A 12,677-nucleotide genomic window follows, 5' to 3' on the forward strand; every position below is an offset into this window, starting at 1 on the left:
AGAAGAGGGAGTGGGAACCCAAAGGGTTTGTCCAGTGTTTTGAGGATCACATAAAAGGTCCTTCTAAATCCCAGCCCTTTCTACGTCCTTTCTAAGTTGACCAGGATCATTCCATGATTCCATTCTGTGGAATCATAGAATATTCCCTGTTGTGAATATCCGCAGCTTTAGGAGTTCAGAGATGGTGATTTCCCACCACTAACTCTTAAAAAAAATGAGAGCAAAGCCAGAAAGCAGATAATTGAGAGCAAAGAAAAGAGAAGAAACACCAACACATGTCTGCAGTGGCTTCAGAAAGATGAGTTTGAGAATATTAATGAAAATATTAGTTATTATTGGGCTAAAATATAGGACTTCTGGTTAGCCCTGATTTATGACACACCTAACATTGGTGGAATGGTTGAAATTGATTATTACTTTACATGTGTTTATCAATTTATGTTCAAACATTTACAGAAACAGTTGAATAGAACATGGTCTTTTACAGTCCTGAAACAGCAGTCACATTATCAGATTGTTCCACTTGGCATATTTTACTGAAATCAAGTGCATTAAAATACTTTTGAGATTACAAATTATTTACTAATTAATAGGCCTAAGCAGCTTCTTGAATTACAGTTTACAAATTGTTTTAAATTACTTAACCATTCTTTGACTGCTTGCTGTTTGTTTTCCACAGTGTGGCAGAAAAGAGGTGAAGGTACACAGTACAGTTATGATTTATTAGTTTATACTGTGGAAGGGTTACAGCCTTCTCAGCAAGACTTTACTTTCCTAGTGGCTTGGAAAAAGTTATTAGGCAATGACTAACATTGTTATAGTTGTAATTTAACATGATTAAATGGTTGTATTTTAATTGGCAGTGGGTGGTACAGTTTGGGAAACATGACTATCTTAATTACTAAAGTGATGGGTCTTGGAAAGGCTAATTGAGGCAGGTAGGAACTTTTAATACTTTTGTTTCAGTGTGGAGGTTGGATTGATTCTTACAATGTGAAAATTCACCATGTGGCATTATTAACATTTTAGCTAGGGAAAAATAGGTTAAAATAATTTTGATTCACACATTTCAAACTAGTATGAATATTAACCCTTAATCATACATCTACTAGCATGCATGGTGTGCTTTACACAGATTTATCCCTAATGTTACTGAGACTTCAAAGAATTGGCAACAGAGCCCATATTCCTGGAAAGACCAATATGACCTAATTCAGTATCAGTTTGGTTGCTTTTATTGGCTTTCTTTGATCAAAACAAGTTAGTCATCTTCATGTCCATCAGGCAGCTGTTCTCAATAAAATCCTCAAAGAGGAGCATTGTAACAGAGAAGAGTAGAAGAGCAGAGCAGCACCTTGCTGAAATTCTAGAGTCATGCTGTCCTGCAACAGGGTAGCATGAGGGACTGTCAATATGTCTTGCTCCCCACTATCATCATCATCTCCCTGCCACACCCTGAACCTTCCCTGCCCACCTGATGCTGGTGTAAAGTAAAAAATCTGCAGGTAAATGGAAACTACAACCAAGTGTCACATGGAATGCTTGTACACACAGTTAATTTGGTACAACTCCTGTGTACTTAATTTGGTATTATGGTCCTATGCTGGAAGGATGGACTCGATGACCCCTGTGGGTCCCTTCCAACTTAGCATATTTTGTGATTCTGTGAATTTGTGAATTCTGGCTAAAACTCATTAGATATATATGGAAAGCACACGTCCAGTTCTTTTGGATTGTTTGTTTGGCAAACTAGTGGTTGAATATTCAGGCTGCTTTCTGTGAGAAAAAGCATTCACTTTCAGTCAAATACGTATGCATAGATAACCTCACCCTTCCCATTCAATCTCAAAGTCCAAACAAACTATATTATATCCAAGCAAAATATAACCTTGATCTTTAGATGACCCTAAAAACATTGTATTTGTGTAGGATGGCACTCAGCAGTATTCCATGCTACTACTGGTAATCCAAATTGTAATTTGCATTACATATTTTAATTACATACTGTAATGCAAACCTGTGGGTTTGTGTTATTGATAATTTTTACAATTTTTATACAAACTGACAACACCAATACTCTGAAATTGTTGCCTTAATAAGGCAAAGCTTAAGTGCTTTGAAACTTAAGAAAAATAGTGTCTCTGGAAAATCATCCACACACTGGCTGTCCAGCATATATCATAGAGCCCACATACCTTCTTTGTAGCCAAAGCTCTCTTTAGCTCAAAGGAAAGCTTGTGAGCACTGAGAAGTGCTTTAAAAGTGGACAACACTAACAACATGTCCTGTAGAAAACCAAAGAAAGGAAACCAAAGTGAAGCAGGGAACCATGTGGTCACAGACTTTCTGCTCCAGACTGGAAAGACTGAAACATAACTTGCAGTCTGGCCCTCTCCAACCCTCATCGCATTCCTGGAAAACAGTTGAAGATCAATCCAGAAAAACAGGCCTGAAACAGCCTCTCAGAATCAAACAGAGCTATTTTTACAGCCTCAAAGACAAATTAACTAAACAGCCAGGGATGACCCTTGTAGCAGCAGACATTAAACCACCTTTATGTGGCATGTAATCTGGCTGAGCGAAGGTCCTGCTTATAAGGAAGACAGATCAGATTTTGCTGATCCTGGGCTGCGGGCTGTGCTGCTGTGGACACAGGTGTTGTGGAATTCACTAAGGGCTCCTGGTAGCCTTGGTACAGGCAAAAGCTGAGACCTGAAAAGATCCTCAGACACCAATGAGCTAGATTGTTCTCCCTTCCTTGTCTGCTGGGCCACAAAAGTCCAGATCCAGAGCTTCCTGCGTCTTCTCTTTCTCATGTTGTGCAAGACGAGATTCCAAAGCTTTTCCTAACATGCTGGTCATATGCATGCCCTGGGGGTCCAGCCAATGAGCAGCTTTTCTTCCAGAACATAGCTGGAACTTGTATGAACCATGAGACTGCACACATGGAGGACATAAAGGGGTATTTCATCAGGTGCAACTAGATCTTCACGCTCTCCAACTTCAAGACACCTGAAGCATGGGGCACTGCAATGCTTCAACTCATCCCACCCAAACCTACAAGCTCTATGGCAGAAATAGTCCTCTGGAAGAAGATCATCCCTACTGTTAAGATAAATGCCTGAAGGCTGGGAGAGAGGGAAGTTCCAAGTTGTCACCCGGGCATTGCCCAAAACGGTAATTGTGGCTACATAGGAAATCAAGAATCTGGATAAAGGAGGCTAGAATTACACACACTGATGCTGAGACACTGCATGGGATGGCAGGTGGGCAAGTAAGAGCCTGAAGCTCTTGTGTTACAGCTCAAGGGCTGTGAGTGAGCCATGTCTACCATCCACATCTGGATTGCCAGTGCAGGTGGCACTTCTGCTTATCAGGTTCCTCTAAGCTAAGGCATACTCTGCTCTCCTCTGGAAGAAGGACATCTGCCAGGTGTCATATCCCAAGAGAGGGACTTTTTACAAGTGTATACAGTGATAGGACAGAGAAGAATAGCTTTAAGATGAAGAGTAGATTGAGATTACATACTAGGAAGAAATTCTTTACTGTGAGGGTGAGGTTGCCCAGGCAAGGTGTTGCTGTCCTATCCCTGGAAGTGTTCAAGGCCAGATTGGATGAGACTTATTGAAAACTGGCCTAGTGGAAGGTGTCCCTGCTCATGGCAGGGGTGTTGGAACCACATGATCTTTAAGGTCCCTTCCAACCCAAACCATTCTGCTATTCTGTGATTCCACGTTTGGAAGCAAGTGTCTGCCAGTCCACAGGATGGCAGGCAGATGACCGAGCACTAGCTCACGTATTAATGTACATGGGCAGTCACAATGGGGCAGTCTTATTTAAAACCAACATGTCAATCATTGTATTTCTTTACATTTGTTGGGATTGTGCCCCAGTTTTACTCTGAACTAAGGAACGCTGTATTCCAGGTTTCTATGGGAAATCTGGAGATCCAGTTTTTCCACCTGCAAACCAAAAATAACCTTTATGTTCACAACACAAGTCAGTTAACAACAGAGTTTTGTGCCTGTAAATTCAAAACATAAATTCCAGTCAGAGAATTCTGATGTTTAGAACTATTGTGTGAGAAGCTGCTAGATCAGGATCTGACCTTGAGAAGCAGTACATTGGTCACTGCTGACTGTATCCTGCCAGTACAAATGAAAACAGTCACCCTGGGCATAATCTTGCAGCTGTTAATAGCAAGCTAAGACAATGACTCCCACTGTCATAAATTTGTTTTCCATCTATCCACTTTTGGCCTAGAAGGGATCTTAACAGGAAGATACCCTTCTTTTTCACATTTGATAGACTTAAATATCCCCCATTCCTTTCCTCTGTATTCTTTCTATAGAACAGTAGACATGCAAACATCCCATTTTCAAATCTCCTCTCCCAAATCCAAGAAGCATTATTTGTTTAAAGGCTTATTTATTTATTTAAGTTTAAGACTAATTCGTAAGATACAGAGCTGCTCACAACACAGAAGCTGTTTCTGTCCAAAACAAGGAATTAATCATGCCTTTATTCCTCTATCCCCCAGGAAAACTAGAAATAATGGACCTAATTTTGAGCAAAGCATGTGTTGCCACCACTAATATAAAATTTATATAAGACAAAAGACAAATATAAAACTCATATAAGACAAAAAGAAAAAAAGTGCTTTAATTAGTTTAAAAGCAACTACTTTCCTTCTAGAGCAGAGATCAGATAAAAATAAATAACAAGCGGTTAAATTAGAGTGAATGAATTCTGAACCCTTGTGGTCTACAGGCACTAACTTCATGTTTTATGGTCTAGATATTAACTTACTTTCTATGATATGTAAAACACTACTTTTTGTCAGCTAGTACTTCTGGAAAAAATAAAGAGATTAATTCTAACAGTATTTCTGAGGGTATAGAAGCAGGGAACACATGAATAAAAATGCACATTCTGTTTCTTTGCTAATTCACAAAGTTTCAGAAAAGTATGATGTGGGAGAACTCCCAAGATTATGAATCCTGGAAAGAATGACTTTAGAAATGGGTCTGTCACAGCAGTAGCCCCCTGGAATCGAGAGGAGTGAAAAAGCAGCAATGATTCCCATTTTTTGTTGTACGGTTTTCCCTTGGTCAATGTAACCACATGGTTTCCCCCCCACTCGACATCATATTGTCTCCCCTCCCCAAACATGATCCCCGCCTCTGCACAAGTGGGATTGGTCGTCTCCCCAGTCCCGAGCCTCTTATGGGACCTCGGTCCTCCTGTATCCCTCATTGGTTAGCAGAGCCCTCAAGCCCTTTCCCCCGGACCTTGGTCCAATCATGTTCCTCCTTCTAGCCCTCCCCCTGAGACCTTATAAGCCGCAGGAGTTTCTAATAAAGGACTTTTCGCCCTGGAATCCAGAGAAGAGACTCAGTCGCTCTCTCCTCCTGCCAAAGGAGGACCGGGCGACTGAGACTCTCTCCAAGAAACTGCGAGTGAGGAGTAGAACCTCACCAATTCTGTTACTGTGACATGTAAATCATGTTAGCTTCAGTTTTACGAGGAGGAGAAAACCTTAACATCTGCAATAAAAGATTCTTTTCATGAACATTCAAGGCTCCTTTTCTGAGTTAGGGAAACAAATTTTTCCATTTACTTTCTCCTCTAGAGCATGCTGCTTTCAAAAACAAAGTCTGTATCCCAGGGGTTGGATGGCTAACTGTGTATACTGGCTCCAAGGATTTAGCTGTCCATCTCCTGAGGCTACACAGGGTTCTTTTCTATGCTCTGAGGATTATCTTTACTATTAATCTCCCAATGTTTCTAATGGGCCATTCCATTACAAGTCACAAGGCTTGTTAGTAACCACCTGGCATTTGCCCTGCTTATTCTTGGGCTGTGTCCTGCAGCAGAGCATGATTTTTGATTTGGGCAGGTTTTTTCCAGCTGGTGATACAACAGTGGTCCACACCACTGCTGTAGGTCAGACCTTATCCTAATCCGTAGTCCACAATAAAAAACAGAATTTGAGGCATTCTAATCCCAGTCCTTAGTCCACTAAGGACCAGGATTAGAGGTCTTCTAATATGCAACAGAGGGCTTCTGTCAGCATTGAATTTAAGGAGTAAATATACTCTTAACTCTGTAAAGCCCCTTACCTCTGAGAAGTAAAATCGTTCGTATTAAATCTGGCTCTCAAGAGGGAAGAATCTAAAAGCTGTAGGCACGTGGTCCTCAGAGGAAGATCACAGTGCATGCCTTGGGTACTCTGGATCATCACACAGTGCTGCATCAGAAGGTAGAGCATCACGCTGCAGGAACAGTGGGAAGCAACTGAGTGATTGAAAACAAGAAAAAATGGAGATGAGGAAGCACTCAGAAGTTTATCTTCTTTGCTTATGCTCCTGAGCTGCAATTTTTACTGCTCCACAGATGAGCAAAGATGTCCCAAAACTTGCAGGAAGTCCCATTTAAAATGGGATTTATTAAATGTACAAGAGACAACAGCTGAATACAGGACCCACATGGGTGGAGACATATCAACCAGTGAACTATGTATTTTGCTACCTGAATAGCCAAAACAGGCATGTGTTCAACTAGAAGGATGGTCTCAAGTATATTTTGCTGGACTAGGATGTGAGTCCTTAGGACCTTACCCAGTACAAGGTACAAAACCTATTATTTGCAGAACAAAAAAGAATTAGAAGGAAACTGGTTTCTTCTTACAAGACAGAAAAACAGAAGATTCATATTTGGCATTATGTCCTTACAATGGCCTGGAATGAAAAAGTGAAAAATAAGTTTCTCTGGGAAGGAATGTGGGCCCCCAGCAGCAACTGAGGTGCTGGTTGAGCAGGAGATCAGGGAGAAAGGTCACTTCTTCAGCAGAAGAAATTCAGCTGGTGGGGCATTTTTAGATTTCTGCTGCAAGAAGCATTACAAATAATATCTGTGACATGGAGAACAGACTCAAACAGGGCTCATTTTTCATCTGAAACATCAGAGATCCGTTTGAGTGTAGATGCTGCTTGTGTGCCACAGCAGAGGAGGGGAGCTAGTCGGGTCATCCCCCTGCATGCACTTGGCGAAACAACTCACTATTTTCACTTTGTCATGATGCATCAAGAATTCTGAGCAAAGTTTGGCCATTCTTTTCCTTCTGCCCTGTCCCAGTCTCTAGGACATACTGTTCTCCTAAACCAAAAAGAATCATGGTCCTGCGTGCACATCAAGCAGGAATCCATCCATCTGGTCCTTGCCAGATGGTAATTTTTTGTGTTTGCTTCTGTGCTACCACATGATGGGGAACAGACAGACCTGAAGCAGCAGTGTCATGGTAGGTCCTGCCCAGACGGGCTGCAGGTTGTGCATCAAATACCTGTGGGCTGTGTGAGGCTAAGAGCAAAGAGGGATTTCAGGCATCCCCTTTCCTTGCCCCCTTTTCACAACTGTATATCCCATGCCTGAACATGTGGCTCTTTCCAGTTCGGAGACTAGGAAATCACGTGCTTAACTTCAGTTTGTGAATCGTAAAGAAGAAGCCAAGAAGTTTCTGGGGAAATCTGTTTCATAACCTGGGCCACAGTGTTTTAGCTGTCAAACAGAATTTATTCTTATTATATATATATATTTGTATCCCATAATTATTTTCTGTGTATACACGATGACATGTACTTGTGCATAAAGAGTAAAGCTATGCTGACAATGACAGCTTTTGGAAGTTAGAGGTTCTCAGGATAAAATCACTGTGCGCACCGATCCGGGTACCACAGCACAGGCATGACCACACCATCTTGACAGTCTGCTTGCTGAGTTGGGGAGAAACCTCACAGCACCAGTAAAAACCCTTTTCTGAACTTTTTCTGAATTAGCCAATGTTATGAGACACAGGTATTTATATTTTTCTCCAAATCCTGTCTATTTGTAAAAATGCTGTCACTGCATGAACGCAACTTTGACTTGGTTAAAACACAGCCAACCAACTAAAATCATTCTTAGGGTTTTCGGCTTATCTTTTAGGCTAGCTTACACAAACTATCTTCTTAGTTTCAGCATATCATTAGTCCCAGGTATTTAGTTCGCTAATGCTTGAGTATTAAATTGCAATTATTTCCATTTATTTATTGCATACCAGAGTATTACACTGTCATTATTTCAATGCATTTATTGTGGAGAAGATGATTTTGAGCCTTGAAATGAGAAGTGGAAATTCTTTTTGGTTGTAACAGAATAACATATTGAGCAGATGAGCCCAAGCTTGCATGTGCTATTTTCACACGCTACTGTCAGTAGAAGTAACACAGGAGCAAATTCTGCTGACAGAAAACTGGACTCGCATTCTGATTCCTTAGTGGTTTACACTAGTGCTGGTGAAACAGAATCTACAGTAGTATCGCAACATCCAGTGTATAAACTAAGCTATAGTGAAATGTATCTGAAGGCAGGATGTGCCTGAACTTAAGCAATTTTCTAGTCAAACTATGATCATGATGTGATCAGTCAATTTAACATAATGCTATGTTGGGCGCATAGGCACCTTATTGCTGCAAAGCTCTGAACACAATGTAATCCTTTGCAGATCGAAGTTTGCACTGTGGAGTCCTCGGGAGGATGATGACTTTGGATGAAGAATATTGGAGACCTAAGCATTTGCATGGTAGAGACAGAACATGGATATATTGTACCCTTCAAGTGGGTTCTAAAGAAATTAATTATCTCAATAGTTTGGTTTAAGTCACTGATGTGGACTGACTTATTTTGGTTATATAGCAAGAAAAGTGAAATCTGTGGCTTTCTCTAAAACATCACCTAAAAGATGTCTGTTGAACTTAGCATTTTTCATCACTTATGCACTTAAATATGAAATACATTCAGACACCTTTCAAAAAATGTGAATTATATTGGCGTGTGAGCAGTGACAAACTCCTGAAACAAGTTCATTAATCCACCTGATCTAAGTAGCTTTAGGTGAAGCTTGCATGGAAAAGGGATTTCCTTCACAGAGTGAACTGCAAAATTTTGTATATTAAGTAAATATATAATATTAAATTACATTAAACAGTATAATATATAAGAAATATAATAAATTAGAGCCCTAAATATATAATATAGCATAGAGCATATGTTATTATATTATTAAATAATTAAACTGTTATAGATGCATTATATTAAGTACTGAATATTATTATTTAATATTACATTGAATATTAATCTTTAATATATTAAAGATTAACTGCAGCTCCTTCTACCCTTCAAAGCATGGAAAATGGCTTCTTGTGGAGAAAATATGTCTTCTTTTGAAGAGAAAAAAAAAGACAGCAAGTGTCCTGGTGTTCTTCGGTACACAGGAGCAAAGCAAAGGCTTGTATGAGTCAGTCAGCATGGCAGGCTGTGTGGTAATGCTTGGTTTCAAAGCTATCTAGCTGAGGATTATTTTGCCTCATAGAAACAAAGAAATGTTTATACTCTCAATCAAATTTTAAATAATGCCTGAGATGAAGGAGCCACAGGAGGCATTCAATCTGGTTGGGTTTGGTCACGCCAAGTGTAAAGGTACTCCTCCTGCCCAGGTGTGGCTATGGGGCACACCTGAGTCAGAGCACACAGCTGCCCTACTCCCCCCCTCCTGTCTCAGTCCTTGCCTGTTGAAAGAACAGAAAAAAAGGAGCTGAGAGAGACTCATGCTATTAAACAACTGAATTGCCTACAGAGAAAACAATTTCTCTTAAAAAAGGATTGGCTCTAGAACAGTAAAAAATTCATCTCGTGACCTTAAACCATGTGAGCACCACCTCAAGATTTAAAATTCAGCAAACACTGGCAGCAGACGTCATTCTACAGATCTGCTCTGAAAAATGCTGATGCATTTACAGTAAATCCCTAACCAGGCCAGTTGTGCAACACGTTGAAGTGACATAAAGTATTAACATTTATGGTGATGAGTCAAAATCAAACAATCATCCTCTTTTATAAGGTTTCTCATAGCATGTAGTAGCATGTACTGCAAGTAATGAAACATCTGTTACAGCCCAGACTTGCTCACAACCAAGTGTTGCAATCATTCTGATGCGCCAGGCTTCACAGCAGGGTTTTAGTGGGTAGATGAGAAGGATCAGCACTAACAAGGCTCATCTCAGTTTATTCAGGAAGAATGAGCCAGGTTTCCTGTGTAGAAAACAAAAGAAGTACCACATTGCAAAATATCCAAAACTAACTTTAACTCCAGACTGACTTACTGAAGTTCACTCAAGAGCTCAAAAAGTCCCTTTTCATCAGATGTAGATACAGGCAGAAAAGTGAAATATAACATTTGCTTAGATAGCTCACTCTTGGATGAAGTTGCCCACTTTATATATCTATATATACATTCTGATGCACTGTACAAACTTTTGACGGCTGCCCGTTCTGCACAGGGTCTCACTGACTGCCCTGTGCTTCTGTACTTTGTCCTCGGTGAAGAAAGGTTTATTTACTGCCCCATCTCACCCACCTTCAACCTCACATTAAGTTTGGCGTTTACCACAAAGATTTGGCCTTGTTCACTCCCTACCATGATCAAAATTCCCAGGAGTCAGAAAATTTAATACTCAATGCAGCAGATCATGTACTATTTATACTCAAACATACTCTGATCTCCCAATTCAAATGTGTATTTAAAAAGCACTTGTTTAAGGGCTTTGCTGACTAGAAATAGTTTCCTATGTCTGTGAAGGTTTTTGCAGCATGGGACCTTAAAGATGATGTCTGCCTTGGGTATGGGTGATGACTACAAGCTGTTCAGTCCTATCAGCTATCACAGAACTGGGACACAGAAGTAAGATTATTTTGTTTTGTTTTGTTATCTCAACAATTAATTAGATATAGTAAAATTTGAATGTCACTATCAAAAGTCATGGAAAGATTTCTGTAAGAAAAGTTTTCTTTTAAAGGGAGAGATTGTTGCTCAGAGCTTGCCCACTATGAAGCCTTTAGACAAGTGTCTGAGGAAGGTATGAAAGGCTTGCATTCTCATTTCCTGTGTATCTATACTACACTTAGAAATGTTCAGAGGAAAATTCCCTTGGCCTCCTGATTTAATGTGTTTTTCTTCCAGAGTGTCTGTGCACAGGCAGAGTTAATGATTCCTACAAGATCAGCCTGCCTCCCCACTCAGTTATGAAACTTTTCCTCTGCTATTTTTTTATTCCAAGGGAGGAACTCTTCTTCCTCATTTATGATCACAGATTACTGATCTAACTCTGTTTGTAATGCAATACTTGAACCCTTTAATCCAAACAGGGATATCTGTGTGGCACACATGGAGATTAACAGAAAATTCAACTCTTTGGAATTTCCCCTTGTGGGAGACAACAAAGCTAACAAGATCCCAGTTGGAGGTAGAATCGGGAATCCTTTATTGGACTTACAAGCGGATATTTTAAGGGTCTAGGGTCTACATATTCATAGGGGCGGCCGAGCTATTACAAACAGGGTTTTACAAGGATGAGGTAGGAGAAAAACCCAAGTTACACCTTTTGGGTTTAGCACTTACATCATGGGGAAAACCCACTTATTTTAGGATTACATTTTTGGGGATTTACATGGGGGACAGGTATCCAATGTTTACAGAATACACAGGATACACAGGGAGGGGGAAAACAACAATGGATTTTATGCAGAGGCTTGATAAAATCAGAGTACAGTCTCTCTGGGTCTGGGCAGGACATTCCAAACCGGTGATATCTTGTCTGGTCCTCAAGCTGAGGTTTTTTTCCCTAGCTTTTGTAGCCCAAGGCCTTTTGCTGACACTGCTCAGACTCCTTTCTGCAGGTATTTGATTTTGGGATCCTACACCACCTTATTTCTAACTGTGAGAAGAGTGAGAGAGCTTACTATTATGAAACCAGCAAGGTCAAACAGTCAACAGCACACAGCTGCTGACACACTCCTTCATCTCTCCTTTCCTCTGTATGTTTCTGATCATCTCATATTTATCATGTCACAATTTAAATTTCAAGCTTTCTGGCTCAGGACTTGTGTCTTTATTAGAATGTGTAAAGTTCACAGATTTGGGTACTCAAAAAACAGTGAGAAGAGTACATCTTAGGAAACTTAGAACAACTGCGCAACTAGAAAGCTTTCCTGTCCAAGAGGGTGTTTACATCACCTTCCATCTTCATAAGCAGCGAGCAGAAATAACAGACTGGTTTGTATCAAACGGACTTTATTGATTTTATTAACCAGTGTTACACATACAGTTAATTAAAAAAAAGCTACAATTTGCAAAATGTATCATCTACCTACAAGATACAATTCTAGGCAAATCCCCATGGTATCTACTGATGCTCAGCCACTCTAAGAAATTTAGTTTGTTTCCTGATATAGAAAACCTCAAGCAAACATTCCTTGTTAAACGTTCAGTAAAGATCACAGCATTCTACTACAGTTTCATATAGCGTTTTAGTGCAAAAGGAAGTACAAATATAAAAATATTGAAGCTTGAATTACAAAAAAAAAAACCAACAACAAAAAAACCCAAGCAAGCTGTGGAGTTAGAGATGAGTGTCTGCTATGGGTATTCTCCTAAGCTCTACGATCTGAGAGTTAGCCATGCTTCCTCCATCCTGGCTGCCATGACAAGATTCGTTATCACTGACGCTGAGACCTGCACCTGCAATAGAGAAAAACAACAAAAATAAGAATCAGTGAGAATGACATCCCAACACAGAAATGGG

At 40.1% G+C, this 12,677-nt stretch overlaps 1 protein-coding gene across 1 annotated transcript in view; it reads right to left on the bottom strand.

Moving 5' to 3' along the window:
• Window positions 1–12,153: 12,153 nt before the first annotated feature.
• The window catches only part of ADGRV1 (adhesion G protein-coupled receptor V1), a 263,198-nt gene continuing 262,674 nt past the window's right edge, over window positions 12,154–12,677 (bottom strand). Inside the window, exon 93 of the mRNA XM_018072867.2 lies at window positions 12,154–12,613. Coding sequence (XP_017928356.1) covers window positions 12,495–12,613 — 119 coding nt within the window. The 3' untranslated portion in view covers window positions 12,154–12,494. The remainder of the gene's footprint in view (window positions 12,614–12,677) is intronic.

This window comes from Manacus vitellinus, unplaced genomic scaffold, assembly GCF_001715985.3.
Source record: "Manacus vitellinus isolate BGI_N305 unplaced genomic scaffold, ASM171598v3 scaffold_23_pilon, whole genome shotgun sequence".
NCBI lineage: Eukaryota > Metazoa > Chordata > Aves > Passeriformes > Pipridae > Manacus > Manacus vitellinus.